This window comes from Lepidochelys olivacea (assembly GCF_965140295.1).
Source record: "Lepidochelys olivacea isolate rLepOli2 genome assembly, chromosome: 11".
NCBI classification, from domain to species: domain Eukaryota; kingdom Metazoa; phylum Chordata; order Testudines; family Cheloniidae; genus Lepidochelys; species Lepidochelys olivacea.
The window spans coordinates 78610832-78630031 of record NC_140421.1 but is presented as its reverse complement, the minus strand read 5'-3'; the positions used below and the strand labels follow the sequence as shown (position 1 = coordinate 78630031).

Below are 19200 nucleotides of genomic sequence, written 5' to 3'. Positions count from 1 at the left end.
GCCGTTGCTGCCACAGCAGGTGCAGTGGCATCAGGCCCAGTGGCAGCACGGTACCAGTGGGCACCGTGGCCTCTGACGCAGCGCCCGGTGGGGGCCCGCTCGGTAGCCGGAGCCTCAGAGGCGCCGTCGGCCTCTCTCTCCAGGCCCCCAATGAGAGGGTCGGTGGAACATACGTCCTTGGCACCGTGCCTGGAGACCGACCAGGTGGTGGACCCTCCGGTGCCAGCAGATACCCAGAGTACTGTACCAGCTTCCTCGCCGGATGAGGCGATAGCAGCCCCAACCCCCTCCATCCCGCAGGAGGACTTTAGGGCCCATCAAGAACTTTTTTAAAACGGGTGGCATTGAGCCTTCAGCTCCAGGCAGAGGAGCTGGAGGAGCCCTCGGACTCCCTGTTCAATGTACTGTCATCTTCGGCACTGGGCAGGGTGGCTTTGCCCCTCCATGAGGGGGTGGCAAGGATTTCAAATACCCTGTGGCAAACGCCGGCTTCCCTGGCCCCCATCTCAAAGAAGGCGGAACGCAAGTACTTTGTACCCACCAAGGGGCACGAGTACTTATACACCCACCCGACGCACAACTCCATGGTGGTTGAGTCGGTCAATCACAGGGAGTGGCAGGGCCAACCAGTCCTCACTCCGAAAAATAAAGACTCAAGAACTAAACAAATTGGAGGATTGGGCCAAAAGAAATCTGACAAGGTTCAACAAGGACAAGTGCAGAGTCCTGCACTTAGGACGGAAAAATCCAATGCACCGCTACAGACTAGGGACCGAATGGCTAGGCAGCAGTTCTGCAGAAAAGGACCCTAGGGGTGGCAGTGGACGAGAAGCTGGATATGAGTCAACAGTGTGCCCTTGTAGCCAAGAAGGCCAATGGCATTTTGGGATGTATAAGTAGGGGCATTGCCAGGAGATCGAGGGACGTGATCGTTCCCCTCTATTCGACATTGGTGAGGCCTCATCTGGAGTACTGTGTCCCGTTTTGGGCCCCGCACTGCAAGAAGGATGTGGAAAAATTGGAAAGAGTCCAGCGGAGGGCAAGAAAAATTATTAGGGGACTGGAACACATGACTTATAAGGAGATGCTGAGGGAACTGGGGATGTTTAGTCTGCGGAAGAGAAGAATGAGGGGGGATTTGATAGCTGCTTTCAACTACCTGAAAGGGGGTTCCAAAGAGGATGGCTCTAGACTGTTCTCAGTGGTAGCAGATGACAGAACAAGGAGTAATGGTCTCAAGTTGCAGTGGGGGAGGTTTAGGTTGGATATTAGGAAAAACTTTTTCACTAGGAGGGTGGTGAAACACTGGAATGCGTTACCTAGGGAGGTGGTGGAATCTCCTTCCTTAGAAGTTTTTAAGGTCAGGCTTGACAAAGCCCTGGCTGGGATGGTTTAATTGGGGATTGGTCCTGCTTTGAGCAGGGGGTTGGCCTAGATGACCTCCTGAAGTCCCTTCCAACCCTGATATTCTATGATTCTGTTATTTTATGAAGGAGGCTGGACTCTTTTAGCAGAAAGATTTATTCATCCTTGAGTTTCCAGTTGTGGGTGGCAAACCACCAGGCTCTCCTGGGCAGATACGAATTAAACTTGTGGGGTTCACTGCTCAAATTCGAGGACTCCCACCAGGAGCGCGATAAGAAAGAGTTCAAGGCGCTGGTGGAGAAGGGTGCAGCTGCTGCCAGGCTGTCCCTGCAGATGGTGTCAGATGCGGCGGACATGGCAGCTTGATCCATGGCCTCAGCGGTGTCCATGAGAAGGGCGTCGTGGCTCCTGCTGTCTGGCGAGGTGCAGTCGGCCATGCAGGATCTCCCGTTTGATGGCAAGGCTCTGTTTGCGGAACAAACGGATACACAGCTGCATGGCATGAAGGACTCCCGCATGACCCTGCAGACCCTGAGTCTTTATGTTCCAGCTCCAGCCAAAACTAAGTTTAAACCGCAGCAGGTCCCTGCTCCGGATGCCCAGCCTAAGTACGAGGCTGCCAATAAAAAGTCGGGAGACTATAAGAGGCGCGCTCAGCGGCAGTCACGGCCTGCCCCGCAGCCTGGGTCCTCCAAGGGCAAGCAGGCAGGGAAAAGGCAGCTTTGATGGGACGCCGGGGTGCACCCTGACAGTTCGCGAAGGGAATCCCCCCTCAGTAAAGCTTCCTTCTGCAATTGGTTGTGTGCTTTCCTCCCAGAGTGGTTGCAACTAACCTCAGACCGCTGGATCCTCAACACAGTCTCCCGGGGCTAGACGCTGCAATTTGTTTTGCCCCCACCCAACCATCCTCCACCCCCATTCCTTCTGGGGGATCCTTTGCACAAAGCCCTCCTAGAGTAGGAGGTGGGGCGGCTCCTAGACCTGGGAGCAGTGGAAATGGTCCCCGGGGAGTTCAGAGGCAAGGGGTTCTACTCCCGCTATTTCCTTATTCTGAAGGCCGAAGGGGGACTCAGGCCCATCCTGGACTTGCGGGATCTGAACCAGTTTATGGTCAAACTCAAGTTTCGCATGGTCTCCCTGGCCTCCATCATCCCCTCCCTGTATCCAGGGGATTGGTACGCTGCCCTGGATCTGCAGGATGCATATTTCCACATCCACATATTTGAGGGGTACAGACGCTTCCTCCATTTCCTGGGGGACAGAATCACTACCAATTTATGGTCCTCCCTTTTGGCCTATCCACTGCCCCAAGGGTGTTCACAAAATGTATGTTGGTGGTGGTAGCCTATCTCAGGTGCTGGGGGGTCCAGATCTTTCCCTACCTGGATGATTGGCTGGTCAAGGGCAGCTCCTGGTTGCAGGTGCAGGATCATGTGACGCTTCTATTGTCCACATGTGCTGCCTTGGGCCTGTTAGTAAACGACACCAAGCCCACGTTAGTCCTGGTCCAGCACATAGTTTATCGGGGCACTCCTAAACGCCTCATCGGCCACGGCTTTCCTCCCACCAGACAGATTCGAGACCCTAAAAGGCCTCATCGACACGGTCACAAAGTTCCCTGTGACAACAGCCAGAGCGTGCCTCCAGCTCCTGGGTCACATATCGGCATGCACGTATGTGGTCTGCCAGGCTCCGAATGAGTACCCTCCAGCTTTAGCTGGCCTCGGAGTTCTCCCAGGCCCGGGACAGGTTCTGCTCCGGGGGGGTCTGGGAAAGGGCGGTATCTCCGATCCCTTCCTTCTGTCCTGGTCGGACCAGTTTCTCTGTGCGTTCCCTCTCATCAGCAGGGTCCTGGAGAAAGTAACAATGGACAAGGCCCGGGTTCTCCTGATTGCCCCGGCATGGCCCCGCAGCATTGGTACGGGACCCTCATGGCCTGGCAGTGGCTCTGCCGCAGCCATTGCCGCTCCACCCGGACCTGCTCTCCCCCAGGACCGGGGCCGCCTCCTCCATCCCAACCTAGCGGCTCGCCACCTCACGATGTGGCTGCTCAATGGCTAGGCGGGGAGGAGCAGATGTGTTTGGAGGGGGTCTAGCTCTTCTGGAAAGTAGGCGGCCCTCCACAGGCCGCGCCTACGTGGTGAAGTGGTCCTGGTTCTCCAGATGGGCCGCCGAGCAGAGCAGGGTGTTTCCCTGGTGGCCGCCCTGATCCAGCTTATCCTGGACTACCTCCTTCACGTTAGAGCCCAGGGCCTGGCGCCCTTGTTGGTCAGGGTGCACCTGGCGGCCATATCGGCCTTCCATCCGCCGGTGCAGGGACACACGGTGTTCTCACATGCTATGACTGGACAATTCCTTAAGGGATTGGACTGTCTTTTTTCCATGTGCTAGGCCCCCTGTCCCACCGTGGGACCTGAACTTGGTGTTATCCCGTCTCTCGGGGCCCCCGTTTGAACCTCTGGCCACATGCTCCTAGTCTCACCTCTCATGGAAGGTTGCCTTCCTGGTTGCTATCACATCGGCGAAGCAGGTCTCAGAGTTCAGGGCCCTGACCTCCGAACTCTCATACACGGTTTTTCATAAGGATAAGGTTCAGCTCCGCCCACACCCCGCATTCCTACCTAAGGTGGTCTCTGCCTATCACTTGGGCCAGGACATTTTCCTGCCTGTCCTCTGCCCCAAGCCGCATGCGTCCAGTGAGGAACGCCGCCTCCACTCGCTCGACATGCGTAGGGTGCTGGCATTCTACCTGGAATGGACTAAGCTGTTCAGGAAGTCCTCTCAACTGTTTGTTGCCTCAGCTGAACACATGCAGGATCAGTCGATTTCCACCCAGCGCCTCTCCCATTGGATCACCTCGTGCATTCGCACCTGTTATGATCTGGCGGGCATTCCCCCGCCATCCATTGTAAAGGCACACTCAACTCAGGCCTGGGCCTCATCGGCTGCCTTTGTAGCCCAGGTCCCTATCCAGGTTATTTGTAGGGCCGCCACTTGGTCGTTGGTTCGCACGTTTACCTCGCACTACGCGATTGTCTCCCAAACCAGGGATGACGCCGGGTTCGGCAGGGCTGTACTCCGTCCCAGGGATCTGTGAACTCCTCCCACCTCCAACAGGTATAGCTTGGAATCACCTATTGTGGAATACACATGAGCAACCACTCTAAGAAGAAAAGACAGTTACCTTTTTCCATAACTGGTGTTCTTCAAGATGTGTTGCTCATGTCCATTGCACACCCCACCCTCCTTCCCCTCTGTCGGAGTTGTCTGGCAAGAAGGAACTGAGGGTGGGGGGAGCACGCAGCTCCCCTGATACCGCACCATGGAGGCACTGCTCCAGGGGTCACAGGGGGCGCTCCCCCATTTCGGGTACTGCTAGGGGGAAGACTTCCGGCACCCGTGCATATGGCGAGCACGCACATCTGTTGTGGAATAGACATGAGCAACACATCTCGAAGAACACTAGTTACAGAAAAGGTAACTGTCTTTTTTCCTGGATTTAGGAACTTACGTTTATTTAAAAATAAGAAAGGAACATCTCTGTTGCGTTGAATTACACATCTCTGAGTTACTCACAACAGAGAGGTGCATCCAAATGAATAGGAGTCACAGGAGATCAAGGATTTGGATAGGCACTCTCATATTGCAGTAATGGGCACCAGAAAACAGGGAGACATTTAAAGCAACTGTACATGTGTGAAGGCTAAGAAATGCGGTGTCTGGAAACACATGATTATTCATATGTAACTTCTTAACGTCTTCTAAGCATGGCAGAATTGCAGAAAACTCTAAGCTTTACTATTTGCATATTTACAATAACATCATGGTTTTTCTACAGGATGCTGGCAGCCAACAGATTGGATTTCTCTTGGGCAGTTGTGGAGTAACGTTAGCTTTGACAACGGACGTTTGTCAAAAAGGCCTTCCAAAAGCTCAAACTGGGGAGGTAGTTACATTCAAAGGTACATTTTTTGTTATCCATTATTTTTCTGCAGAGCAAAGAACATAGATATTGAATGCTACTGTACAATTACTAGTTTGATTGTGATTACACATTTCTAACTGTACATATGAAGGAAGAAGGAAGAGAAATCTGAAAACTGTCTGCCTCTTGTCAAAAGAGTGCTTTGATCAAGCTGTTAATGATTTTCATTCCACATTTCCCCCAGCAGCATGATTCTGGTGCTTTTGCTTAGCTAGTTGTTGCTGTCCCAGAATATTGAAAAACAAAATATTTCTTTGGAAGTGTTTTAATAATTTTTGTCTTGTTTTTAATTTAAGGTTGGCCTCGTCTTGTTTGGTTTGTGATTGATGGAAAGCATCTCGCAAAACCAGCCAAGGACTGGCATCCACAAGTACGGGATGCCAGTGCTGATATCGCTTATATTGAGGTAAACAAATGCAGTAAGCTTAGCAAGTACTTACGCTACGGTCACCTGTTCCACAGAGCACTTTATTGTTCTCTTTGTAGTCCTGAGAGATTGTAAATTACTTAATTTTTCAGTGTAGAGCAAGAAATTGTCCCAGTCTCTGAATCTTTCACCAGCTAGTTATGATCCCAACATCTGACCGTCAATGTCTTTTTCCTTTCCTTTATATCTGACCTTAAGTGATGCTAGAAAGTATCACTCTGTATCTGACACATGGGTTCCATCATTGATTTCCACTCTTGTACTGAATGTATCCATTCTCTTGCTCTCCCTCTGTCCTTACTGAAAACAGTCAGTGTGTAAATGATTATCTCGCCATGTGATCGGATGTATCATTTTATTTGTAATCCTGTGGCTTGTTCCTTTGGGTAAAATTTTCAGAAGTGCCTAAGTGACTTTTATTCTTGCAATGAGACGTAGGCTCCTAAGTCACCTAGACCATTTGAAATTTTTACCCTGTATCTATATCCTCGTTGTGTGTCTCACATTTACATGGTAAGTTTTCAGTGCATGGACCATGTCTCTCAATCTCTGTAAGGTGTCATGAAAAGTTATGGTGCTATAGATTATACATAAATATTATTTCTCCCCTAAAACTAAGTGCAGTACCTTTCCCCCACACCTTGTTTCCATATAAATAGGAGCATCAGACTGTCACTGTAATGTTGTGCTCTCCTCTTACTCAGTCACCTAGCTTAGAATCTTTTTGCTTTTGTTTTTATAGCAGCAGCCCTCCCCACCCAGTTATGCTCATCTTTGCTTTTGAGGCTTTCACCCAGCCTTTCATTCTGAGTTACCACATTTTCACTTTTAAATTCCCATACCAGGTTGGAAGTGTAAACTTTGCATTATAGAAAACTTAACCATCTTCCTTCCAAGAATCCTATGACGTACTCAAGGATAGTGTCAGATGCACCCTCGGTATTTATTTGTGTTACAGTAGCACCCGTTGTGCTGGGCACTGTACAAATACGTAGTCAGAGGCAAAGAGTTTACTGCCCCAAAGATTTTACAATGTACATAGACAAGTAATGAACAAAGGGAGGGGAAAGGGATACAATGTCAGCAAAGTGGCAGGGTGGTGATAATCATGTATTGATGGTGTTCCATTTTGGGGGGTCACTGGGACAAGTAATTTACAAATGGTAAGGGACAGGGAAACAATCAAAATATGTACAAAAAGAAAAGGAGGACTTGTGGCACCTTAGAGACTAACAAATTTATTTGAGCATAAGCTTTCGTGAGCTACAGCTCACTTCATCGGATGCATACTGTGGAAAGTGTAGAAAATCTTTTTATACACACAAAGCATGAAAAAAAGTGAGCTGTAGCTCACGAAAGCTCATGCTCAAATAAATTGGTTAGTCTCTAAGGTGCCACAAGTCCTCCTTTTCTTTTTGCGAATACAGACTAACACGGCTGCTCCTCTAAGTATGTACAGTTTAACATACCGTACACACACAAAGACGCCCCTCAAATTAATCGTCGTTAGTTGGCTAACTTCAATTATTAAACAAACGTAAATTTTCTCTTTTCAGTATAAGACAAGTAAAGAGGGCAGCGCAATGGGCATCACTATATCTCATGCGTCCATGCTGGCCCACTGTCACGCATTGACCCAGTCATGCGGTTACTCAGAAGGTACGTTCCGTAGAGGTTCTTCAAAAATAATACATATTGATATGTACATTAAGCAAAACATACTGTATCTTATGTTGGGAAAGCACTTTTTAGTGCCCTATCTCCAGTCTTAGTGACATTTTTCATTGTTGAAGGAAAGTGCTGTTTACTTGCTTGTAATTGACATGAAATATGAAGAAAAATAAGGAGCCACTTGTAACTTCATCCACAGCATGTATTAAGTAGTTCTAATCTGAGACCCTTGTTAACCTGCTCAGTTGATTGTATGTGTCCATCTCATACCACCTAATTCCACACTGTTGAGAAAAAAAAGTCTTCTGTGACTGTACGTGTTAGCAACGTACTAGTTAAAACACAAGTTGAAATAAATAGAACTAATATTTGATTTCTTGGACAATCCAAGTAAATCTTGCAACTCTGAAAGGGTTAATCAGCAACAACTTTTGCTGATCAGACTGAAGGCTTCACAACAGTGGAAGGATCAATATCTTTATTGTATTATGAATATGTGGCCTGTTTTTTCCCGTGCAGCTGACAGTAGTACGCTCCCAATGTGCATGTGCTGTTGGAATAACTGCATGTGCAGAAAATCACACCCCAGAAGAACAGCCAATACAGGGGGGGCTAACTGGTCATATTCACAGGGTAGGGTTTTGCCAGCAGTTTCCAATTTTTGATCAGTCTTTAAGCAAAATTATGAATACATGTGTTTCCGCATCAACTTGTAAAAAAAAAAAGTTTGTTTTCGTGTAAGACTTGTATAAATTTATTAAATGTAGCCATTATTATTGGCAATCAGCTTCCCTCCCCCTGAAAGTGTGCTTGCTTTACCCTTTTGTATTTTTAAGACAAAATATGTGAAGTGTATGTAAATAGCAGCTGATAGCTTTATCAATTTGAAAGTAAATATATAGCAATCACTGCTCAGAATTGCAACAAAAAAAAAATCCACATTTTAAAATACACCAGTAAACTATGCCCTTTAGTAAGGGGTAGGCAACTGTATTGAAGCTGTTGTCACAAGTTTAGTATTCAATATTTTTAATTATATGTTTATCCAAATAGCAATCTAGTGTCAACGTAATGCTTTTTAATTTTCAGAAGAATGTTTGCCTTGAATGAATTAAATTAAGGTTTAAAACAATCCATGTTCAATCTGCCTGTCACTTTTTTTCTGTTAAAAAGGAATTCACAGAATCTTCAATAACAGCCTTTTTAAAAAAAATACCAAGAATGACTCTTAATTACCAGTACATATCTGTTACCAGTTGGAGACTATTAACAGCAGAGTCCCAATCCCCAACCTGCACTTTTGACTTCATGCTCTCTTTTCTCTAGACTAAACTTGTTAAAACCACTTAATCTGTTCATAAATTTTACCTCCTAATCCTTCTATCATCTTTGTCACCTTTATTTGGATTCCCTTCAGTTTCAATGTCATTTTGGCTCAATCTTCCAAGGTGCTGAGCATTCTGGCCCAATTGCAGCAAAATTGTATACCCCCAAGCCTGCCCCGGCTTGCCCCTGTCATCCTCTCCTCACTCCTCTGCAGTCAAGCAAGTCAGGCTGCTTTCTCCTTCTCCACACTGCCCAGGGACCAACCCAGCAGTGGGGGCAGTAAGAGGATAAGAGAGACAGTCTCCTTGCTTTCTGTTCTAGGCCTGGCACCCAGGAGGAAGATTCCATGGTTCAGCATGCTCAGTCCAGTCAGTACACAGGAGCTATGTGGGGTTGGAGCATGATCATTGTGGATGGTGTTTTCCGAAAATAATTCTGCCAGCTTCTCTCAAACCTCCATTGAGCACGTGCAAACTGATTTTCACTTGTAACTTAGCCAAATTTGGGTGAACTTTCTCAGGACACTAAGCAATCCATCTCTGACAGCAGGGCAATCCTAATTCCAAATCCCTGCTCCGAAACATGAAGGGTGCTAGAGTTTCTCAGTGAGACAAATGTCAAAATGAAGAAAGAAAGAAAGAAAGAAAGAAAGAAAGAGAAAACTAACATGGACAAAACAACATTTTTATCTAATCGCATTCTTTGAAACACTCGAACTTTTTTAGCTGAAACTTAAGATACACACCTATATTCAGCCTGAGATAAAAACCCAGCATGGAAAAATTTCAGCTCAAACTATTAAAGATTAGCAAAGTTGTAAGCAATCGAAAATAAGGTGTTATAATTGAAAGTGTCAGGGGCCAGGCAACCTTAACTATAGGCATCATTGCTTGTGTCATCTGTAACAAATGATGATACAAGGACAATTGTAACAAGTAACTTAAGATGCTGTAGGCTTTAGCAGACTGTGTACACATAATAGGAGCATGGTAATGTGACTTTGGCTTATTCCTTTTCTGAAAGTCTTACAAATTTCACAGCTCCTTTGGGAGATACACCATGCTTCTCAAATGTTCTAAAGGTTTGGCCACTGTGGTGGTCAGCAAATGTAACCAAAGTCTTCATCCACTTTCAGCTGAAACGTTAACAAATGTGCTGGATTTCAAAAGGGAAGCTGGTCTGTGGCACGGAGTTTTAACAGTGAGTGTTTGAATACATTCAATAATGAAGAATTGTATTATTTGTATTATCATAGTGTCTCGGCGCCCAGTCATGGACCAGGGCCCCGTTGTGCTAGGTGCTGTACAAAAAACAGGAGAAAGACCTTTCCTGTCCCAAAGCACTTACAATCTAAATGTCAGGCAAGAGACAGCAGGTGGATAGACACAGACAGACGAGTGCAAGGAGACAGTACTGGGGAGCGGGACAGTCCATGGTCTCTGTACACCAGCAGCTTAGCTGCTGTCAATTTTTTTGCAGGCCTCACAGCAAAGGAGGGTTTTGAGAAGTATTTTGAAGGTGGAGAGTAGGACTAGTTTTGTGGTTGGTTACAAGGAGCTTCCTTAAGTGTGAGGGGCAGCATGGGAGAAAGCATGATGGTGCCTGTTTGAACATGTAACAAACAAGCAGTGGAGGCTGGCATTCTGGGCCATTCAGAAATGGGAGCTGACTTGTTGATACGGAGTGAGATGATAGGGTGGAGATTGGTTGTGAAGGGCCTTGAAAGTGAAGACAAGAAGCTTATGTTTGGCATGATAGAGAAGAGGCAGCCAGTGAAGGGATGCAAAGAAAGAGAAGACGTGGTCAAAGCGATAAGCTAGGGAAACAGTCGTCTCAGCAGCATTCTGAATGGATGTGAGTGAGGCGAGATTGCATTTGTCAAGGACAGAGAAGGATGGTTGTAGTAACCAAGATGCAAGATGATGAGATCTTGGACACAAGGTTTAGCTCTGTGGATGGATCTTAAAGATGTTATGCAGGAATAATCTGCATGACAGTCCCAGCTTGGATGTGAGGACCTAGAGAGACGTGTGGGTCACAGATGGCGCACAGGTTACGGGCCTGAGTGACAGGTAGAATAGTGGTATTGTCCACATTGATCGAGAAAGGAGATAGTGGGGAGGGCCTTGGGGAGGAAGATTAAAGAGCTGCGTTTTAGCCATGTTGTGGTTGAGCTGATGGCTAGAAATTCACAAAGAGATGTCAGACCGGCTGAATTTTAGTTTGGACAGGAGACCGATCTGGAGTAGAGAGGTAGATGTGTGAACTGTCCATATAGAGATGGTGGTTGAATTTCTGTTTGCAGATGAGATTGCCAGAGGAAAAAAGTTTTAGAGAAGAGAAGAGGACCTAGGACAGAGCCCTGTGGAATCTGGAGTGGGGGCATTGAGGAAGATCCTTCAAAGGACACACTGAAGGATCGATTAGAGAGGTAGGAGGAGAACAAGAAGAGGACAGTCATAGAAAGCAAGGGAGGACAAGATTTTAAGAAGAGTATGTTGGAGGATAGGGTTTCTCTGGTATTTTGATATCCGAATGAATGAATGAACAAACTACATCAAGGCTTCAAATGACACTTGCTGATATATAGTGATAAATAGATTTAGGCACATAGGAAATGTTGTTTGTTTGGATATATGCATTTATCCTGCTTGTGTGGTGTTAGATGGCACTGAACATGCGCTGCAGCTGTGATATTTTAAATGTATCCGTGTAGTTCATTTACCCTTTGAGACATTTGAACGTTTAACTTACAGAGCGTAATGAACAGAATGCACGTTGTCAGTATCCCCTATGCATTAATGAAGGTTAATCCGCTTTCCTGGATACAGAAAGTCTGCTCATACAAAGGTAATCTGAAAGTACTTTGACTTGATCCATCCATCCCCTAATGAGCCAAAACAAAGAAATTGTGAAGTGTGTTACTGCTGAAATGGGCCAGCTAAGCAAAATTAGAGAAAAACCTAAAACGTTAAAGGGGCGAGAAAAACCTGTTAGTGTACGATTAGATGCCACTGCTATCTTATCACAGCTGATTTCCTTTTGTCACTGCATCCAACTGATGTTTGAGCCTTCCGAGCCTCAGACGTCACTGATACTGCTATTACGTTTTTCTTCAGTGCTGATGTATTTCTGCTGATGCAAATGCACTGAGGAATGAAGAACAAGCCCACCCTTTTGCCTCTTCCCTCTCAGGATGCTGTGTGTGGGAGGGAGAGAAGGTATCCATGCCATGAGAAAGAGCATATTTCTTCAGCTCAGTAGTACTTGGAATGATAGTGACTATTCAACTTCTACAATTAACACAGCCTGGAGGTACTGAAACAACAAGGAGTCCGGTGGCACCTTAAGACTAACAGATTTATTTGGGCATAAGCTTTCATGGGTAAAAAACACACTTCTTCAGATGCATGGAGTGAAAATTACAGATGCAGGGATTATTATACTGACACATGAAGAGAAGCACATAGCACAGTGTAGATACCGCGTTAGGTCGATGAAAGCTATGTCACTCAGCGGAGTGATTTTTTTCACAATCCTGAGCAACATAAGTTACATGGACATAAACAGCAGTGTAGGCCAGGTCCTGTAGCATTTTGGTCATAAAAGCTACTCTTCGGCAATATTACATTTCAGGATTGCAAATCACCAGGTGCTGATGTTGAAATATGATCACCTGAATTATGAGAAGTTCAGTGCTTGTATTGACCATTTACCACTGGAACACCAAGATTAGTTTAGTGCCAGAAGAAAGGGGGTTCAGCTCTTGGCAAAGATGTCTTTGCAGGCTTCACTTGATGTGGCTGACACCACAGTAGTGACAAGATGAGCTTCCTGGTGTCAGTTGTCTAGTTTCCCGTGGGAAGTACAATTGAATGGCCAAGAGCTCTTTGTGGACTCCACAGATGATTTACTCAATACCCTAAAAAGAAAAGGCGGACTTGTGGCACCTTAGAGACTAACAAATGTATTTGAGCATAAGCTTTTGTGAGCTACAGCTCACTCCATCGGATGCATTCAGTGGAAAATACAGTGGGGAGATTTATATACACAGAGAACATGAAACAATGGGTGTTACCATCTGAATTTTTCATATACCCATTGTTTCATGTTCTCTGTGTATATAAAATCTCCCCACTGTATGCATCCGATGAAGTGAGCTGTAGCTCACGGAAGCTTATGCTCAAATAAATTTGTTAGTCTCTAAGGTGCCACAAGTACTCCTTTTCTTTTTGCAAATACAGACTAACACGGCTGCTACTCTGAAACCTGTCAATACTCTAAAGGACTCTAGGGCTACACTTAGATCCTTGGGGATATACATACCTGCAAATAAAACGAAACTCAGAGGTCTCAGTCAGTACAAAGATACCGTCCTGCTCAATTTTCTACCTTTCATAGACCATCTGAACCACCAGCTGAGAGGCTGAGCTTTTCTAAAAAGGAAATCATTACCTCAGCTGCTTCATTCCTACCATCAACATCTTCCAAATGCCAGTTTTGACGTTTGGTCAAGAGTCTGAACCACTGAATAGTCAGGATTTCTTGACTGCACCATTCCATCCCTTTTCTCAGTTTGGACACTCTCCCTCTATACCAACATGTGTGGCAGCCTATAACATCAGACAATGGAGGCCATTACTTCTGGTTATACGATCCAGTTTACCTCCAGTCGGTCTCCCCTTCCCCATCCCTCTTTAGAGACCCCTCTCTCAATCAGTTGCTGAGACAGGAGATCACCTTGCTCCTAAGTCTAGGGGCCATAGAACCAGGTCCACTTCAACACTATTCAAGGAGTTTTCTGCTACCCAAGAAAAACAAAGGTTGGAGGCCAATACTAGATCTCAGACAATTGAACAAGTAAGTCAGACATCTGAAATTCAGAACAGAGTCCCTAGCAGCTATAATTTCCTCTGTGGAGTCTGGGGACTGGTTGGTGACTCTCAACCTCAAAGGTGCATACTTCCACGTAACAATTCATCCCTCTTTCAAAAAAATTCTTCATTTTTCCACTTGAGCACGATCCCTTCCAGTACAGTAGGCTTTGGCTTTCTTCTGTCCCATGGGTTTTTCTCAAAACATCCTGGTGTTTGCAGCTGCCTACCTCCATTGTCTAGGAATAACAGGTTTTCCCTACCTCAATAACTGGCTCCTCAAAAGATGGTCTGATCAGGAAGTGCTGTTGGCAGTTCAACCAACTTCACTTTTTCACAGTTTAGTTACACAGCAAATACTTTTTAACAGAAGTATTTCTGGATGCATGATGGGCAAGGCTTAGCTCCCTCCTGACAGGACATGTGATATGCCCAGTGTGTTCGCCACATACGTGGCCTATTTAAAATCATTACTTTGGTTTTAATATTTTTTTTTACTTTCAGCCCGTGTAGCAGTAGTAAAATCACGTGATATGCACTGGTCGCTTTTGGCTCAGCGGGATCAAAGAGATGTCAACCTCAGCTCTTTACGAATGCTAATAGTGGCAGATGGAGCTAATCCATGTAAGCGTGGGGATAATATTTTACATTTCTACAGTGTCTTTCAACCCCGGGTGTATGGAAGCATATTGCAAGTTATTTATAGTGCCTGTCACATTGACAGTGAGCAAACCTTAGTGACGGAGCTCAGCAGCCAGGAGAACAGCTGATCGACAGCAAAACAGAGTAGGGTGGGACAGTTCTTGACCAAGGATATTAGGGCAAAAGTCTGCTCTCATAAAGAGTTCCAAGAGATCTCGAACAGCTACAAAGAGCCTCCAGGAATGCAATCGCTGAAAGAACTCACAGAAATGACATGCTGTATGGAAGTCCATTTATTTACCGTGGAAGGAGGAAAGGCTGAACTGATCTTGTGAGGATTAAATGTGTAGTTCCAAAGAGTTTAGATATTTGAGACCAGATGCTTAGGGCATTAGGCCATTTACTCTGTAATAAAATGTTGAACATTGTACCCACAGAACTACCTACAATACTGTTACCACCATCCATTAATACTCAAACAATCACACACGACTTGGTAGTGCATTTCTCAGTGATTGAAGCATGATGGTAGTATAAGGCCCAGGAGCAATACAGAATGACTTGAACCGTCTTAGAAATTAACTCTGAAGTGTGCTGGCTGGAAAATTTTCCCCGCTACAATAAAATGGAATTTAAAATAATAAAGCTCAGGGCCCACGTGTCATTTTTTCACATGGGTCTGACATAGAGTTCTGAACACAAATGGAGCTTTTCAAAGTCATGTAATGATTTTTAGAAGATGTGTATGCATCCTGGTCCCATGATACCTGCAGGAAACTTTATATGAGACAATTTTCAGAATTTTAATGACTGATCATTTATACCTTTACAAGATCCCTTGCAGAATTCCATGATTTTTAACTTTGCCTTTGCAGGGAGAGTTTCTCCACTGATTTCACTTTGTGAATTAGTAATCATTAAGGACCATATTTTAAAGGAATTGAGCAATGCAACACCTAACTGATTTAGGAGTCTAAATCTCATTTTCAAAAGGGCTTTAGGCACTTAGGAGCCAAAATTCCATCAACAGTCGATAGGTTTTAGGGTCCTAAGTGCCTAAAGCCCTTTTGAAAATGGGAAGTAGACTCTTAAATCAGTTAGGCGTTGCACTGCTGAGTGCAGCAATGACTGACTACCTGTGAATATCTGGGCCTGACTGTTAGAATTTTGTGCAGCTCTGTTGCTTAAACACTAATGGGGTATGCTGTTCTTTAAAGAATAATCTGTCAAAAGTATGACTTGATGACGTGGTGTGAGGACATTTGCATATTCTACAGCTAAATCACAGGTAAAAATAAATATGGAAATTCTATTAGGGCAAAATGGATTTTTTTCAGCATTATCTCTCCTTGCAAAAATCATGCATGCTTTTCCCTTTTTGTGATTTATTGTATTTAGGGTCAATATCTTCCTGTGATGCATTCCTCAACGTATTTCAGTCCAGAGGTTTGAGACCAGAAGTTATCTGTCCCTGTGCCAGTTCTTCAGAGGCATTAACTGTTGCTATTCGCAGGTATTATATTTAGTGAGAATTTAACTAAATACATTTCTAACCTAGGCAAAATGTATGCTTTTCAAGTAGTGTCCCCATTGGAACTCCACTTCAAGTGCTCATGCCCTTGCTCAGAGATTTTTCAGTTAGCAGTGTCTGTTCGACCCACACATGTGTCCTGTGCCTCCTAGTGCCAGATACCGAGGCCTTATGGGGCTGTGGTGCAAACAGCTCTCAGTTCCTTCTCAACTGCCTCAGTTTGAGATGGAACGCTAGCGTGTCCGCCTGAACATGCCTCAGCTTTTTGGGTATTTTGACAGTGGTTTAAATAGTTTCTGTAGTTAGTTATAGTTAGATAAGTAGTGAGGGGATTGTTTGATTCCTCTCTTTTCCCCTTGGGGAGACTTATTTTTTTCCTGGCAGGGCATGCTTGGCTTGTCAGGTTTCAGACGTTGCCTCTCCTGCCAAGAGGCTATCCCTGTAAACGATGGCTGCTCTGACTGTGTCCATTGCTTGGGGGAGTTACACGTCTCCCAGAAGTGCAACTTTTGCCTAGCCCTCAAGTCCCGGGGAAAGGTAAACGGAGATTAAACTCAGACTGCTAATCATAGACCAACTTCTGAGTCAGGTCAGGAGACTCCCCCCAGTACGTCTGTCTCGGGGCAGATCCATGGTTCCATCAGCACAGGCTTCCCCTAAGAAAGGGAAAACTTTGGACATCTCAGGGAAGGATTCTCAAAAGAGGAACATGGATTCTCACCTTAAGATGCCATCTTCAAAAAAGACAAGGACGTGGCAAGATCTACAGTCTCCAAAGCCTTGACCTTTCGTTTCAGTACCATTGAGTCAAAGGACTCCTCCTCTGGTACCAGTGGGGCTGTAAAATCCCGGAGCATGAATGAGACACGTGGGTCTGGTAGGACCTCAGTACCTTCTAGCAGCAAAGAGGTCAAGTATAGACACTTGGGACTGGCACCGTCGAGTTCAGTGCACCCGTCGGTACCCATGCATGCGGTGTCCTTGGCACCAAGCAAGCAATGGCACCAGACACCATCAGTGTCTATTTCAGTACACCGACCAGCAGTGGCTGTTGGCTTTGGTGACTGTGGCATTGCCTACTGCATCAGTACCAGTCCCCTATTCAGTACCACAGGAGTTCAGATATGCTAAGTATTTCTCTATAACAGATGACTGAGAGTCCCTGCTCCTCATGGGTACAGAGCGTCTCTCTGTATTGAGGCCCCAATCTCTGGACTACCACTATCTGGTACCACAGTACTTTACCATTTTCTCCAGGTGCTCCTCCTTTTATTTCTGAGGGCATTCTGCGCCAAAAAATTAAAAATTCTGTGCACAATATTTTTAAATTCTGCAAAATTCTGAAAGTTTTATTGGTCAATAAATAAATGCAGAGGCTCCAGCATGGCAGTGGGGAGCACATACCACTTGCTACATGAAGGTGGGAGATCACCCTGCAGCCTCCCCAGTGTTCCCACCCCCTACCCCGGGGACACGGACTCAGCGGTGAAGCTGCACCAGACCCTGACACAGCACAAGGCCTGGGCCTACCCCAGAAACACTCTGGGGCCCTGCCCCTCTGCACCAGGTGTATGGCAGGCAGGCTCAACCAGGCAGAAAGGGGAGGGGATCAGTGTGGGGGGATCCAGGTGTGAAGTGAGAGGATTCTGTGTGGGACAATCTGGGTGCAGGCAACTCAGTGGAGAGTCTAGGTGTGGGGGGATCTGGATGCACAGAGGCTCATTTGGGGGTGCGTTTCCAGGTGCAGGGCAATGGGACTCTTCAGGAGATTCCAGGTGAAAGTGGTTGGGGCTCAGCGGAGGGGTCTGGGTGTGGGGGTCTCAGCAGGAGGACTGGGGGAGTGGGGCTTGGTGCTGTGGGGGTCTGGATGCAGCTAGTTGAGTGATGCGTAACTGCTCTTGCAGCTTCTCTTTGCTTCCCTGTCAGAAAGTCATTTGTCTGCAGTGAAGCAAAGAAATCTGCAGGGGACATAAATTCTGCACATGCGCAGTGGCACACAGTTCCCCCAGGAGTATCCTTTGGATGAGATGGAGGTGGATGAAAGAGACTTCCAGTTGGTCTCCTTTATTTCTATTTTGCTTTCTCCAACATATCCTTTCAGAAACCCACTCTCTGAAATCAGGGAAAATCAGAATCATTATTAAGAGTGGTGGAATCAACCCTACATGCCACCCTCTCTCCAGTATCCCCCCCCCCCCCCCCATGGCCATACTGGGACCCCTGGGCTGCCTATCGACAACAATTTGCCAGACCACCAATACCATATTATCTGGAGGCTAGAGTTGTCCGGCCTTCTCGTTCCCGCAGCGCCCCCACAGGCAGAGGTGTTTGAGGAGCAGGAGGCCAGGGAGGATAAGGAGGCCAGCTCTCAAGCACCTATTTCATCCTCATTTCTGGCTGAAGCTCTCTTCCATCTTCCATGGCTGGTGATTTTCAGCAATTTCGAGACCTCATAAAGAGGGTAGCTGACGCTCTTCGGATTCCACATGAAGGAGTCCAGGACTCACAACACAAACTGTTGGATATCCTGCAGTCAGCAACACCCGCCAGGGTGCTGTTGCCCATTAACGAGACACTATTAGATCAAGCTACGCCAGTGTGGCAGACACCTGCCTCTATTCCGCCCACGTGTGAACAGGCAGGTAACACAGCACAAGGAACCATAGGGTACATGCGCAGGCCAAACGGACAATCAGAGTACAACTTTCGGTTACCCAAAAGACAAAAATTAAAGAGGCTCATCTGAGGCTTGCTCAGTGTCTCATTTTAAAGATCACCTTTGAAACTGGCCTTGTGCCCTTTTCCCCTACTTTACGATGAATACAGATGATCGGACTGAGGATTTTTTGTTTTTGCATCTGCTTCAGAAATGTCAGTCGTATCCAGTCTGATCTTCCCTGGTTTTGTAGGAGATCTCAAGGATGTTGAGTGTGAGCTCTGTAATAACATTAACTGAAGGAATGAGGGTATTGAGTCTTTGGCTAAACGGCTTCCTCTCTCTAAAATGTTAACATTTGTTTAACATAAGTGAGTAATTTTAAAAAAAAAAAGTTTTAACCATCTAAAAAATACCACTGGGAATCCAAAGGGCTCTGAGGAGCACTCTTAGGGAAGGGAAAAAAACTATTTTGTAGTCAGTGAAAATTGATGTGATTATTCAGCAGGGTCACAGATAGGAATGTTTTTGAGTAATTTGTTGTCAAAATACACACTTTTCAAGAAAACAATCTATTTCAATTAAGTTTTAGTTGGGAAGGTTTCTGAGGTTAAGGGTTCAGTCTCCAGTGAGTGAGGGAAACCCCTGAATTGAAAACTTAACTTTCTTGATCTGGAAAACAGATGTTTCGATACTGTTCCATTTTGCAAATACGTTCAAAAG

General features: G+C 45.8%; 1 protein-coding gene across 2 annotated transcripts in view; it reads left to right on the top strand.

The window, feature by feature from the left end:
* DIP2A (disco interacting protein 2 homolog A) overlaps nt 1-19200 on the top strand; it is a 246059-nt gene that overhangs the window by 169832 nt on the left and 57027 nt on the right. For both annotated transcript variants that reach the window (XM_084644034.1, XM_084644035.1), the window contains exons 11-17: nt 5204-5327; nt 5647-5756; nt 7334-7436; nt 9910-9974; nt 11531-11624; nt 14153-14272; nt 15689-15803. In XM_084644034.1, coding sequence (XP_084500160.1) covers nt 5204-5327; nt 5647-5756; nt 7334-7436; nt 9910-9974; nt 11531-11624; nt 14153-14272; nt 15689-15803 — 731 coding nt within the window. The remainder of the gene's footprint in view (nt 1-5203; nt 5328-5646; nt 5757-7333; nt 7437-9909; nt 9975-11530; nt 11625-14152; nt 14273-15688; nt 15804-19200) is intronic.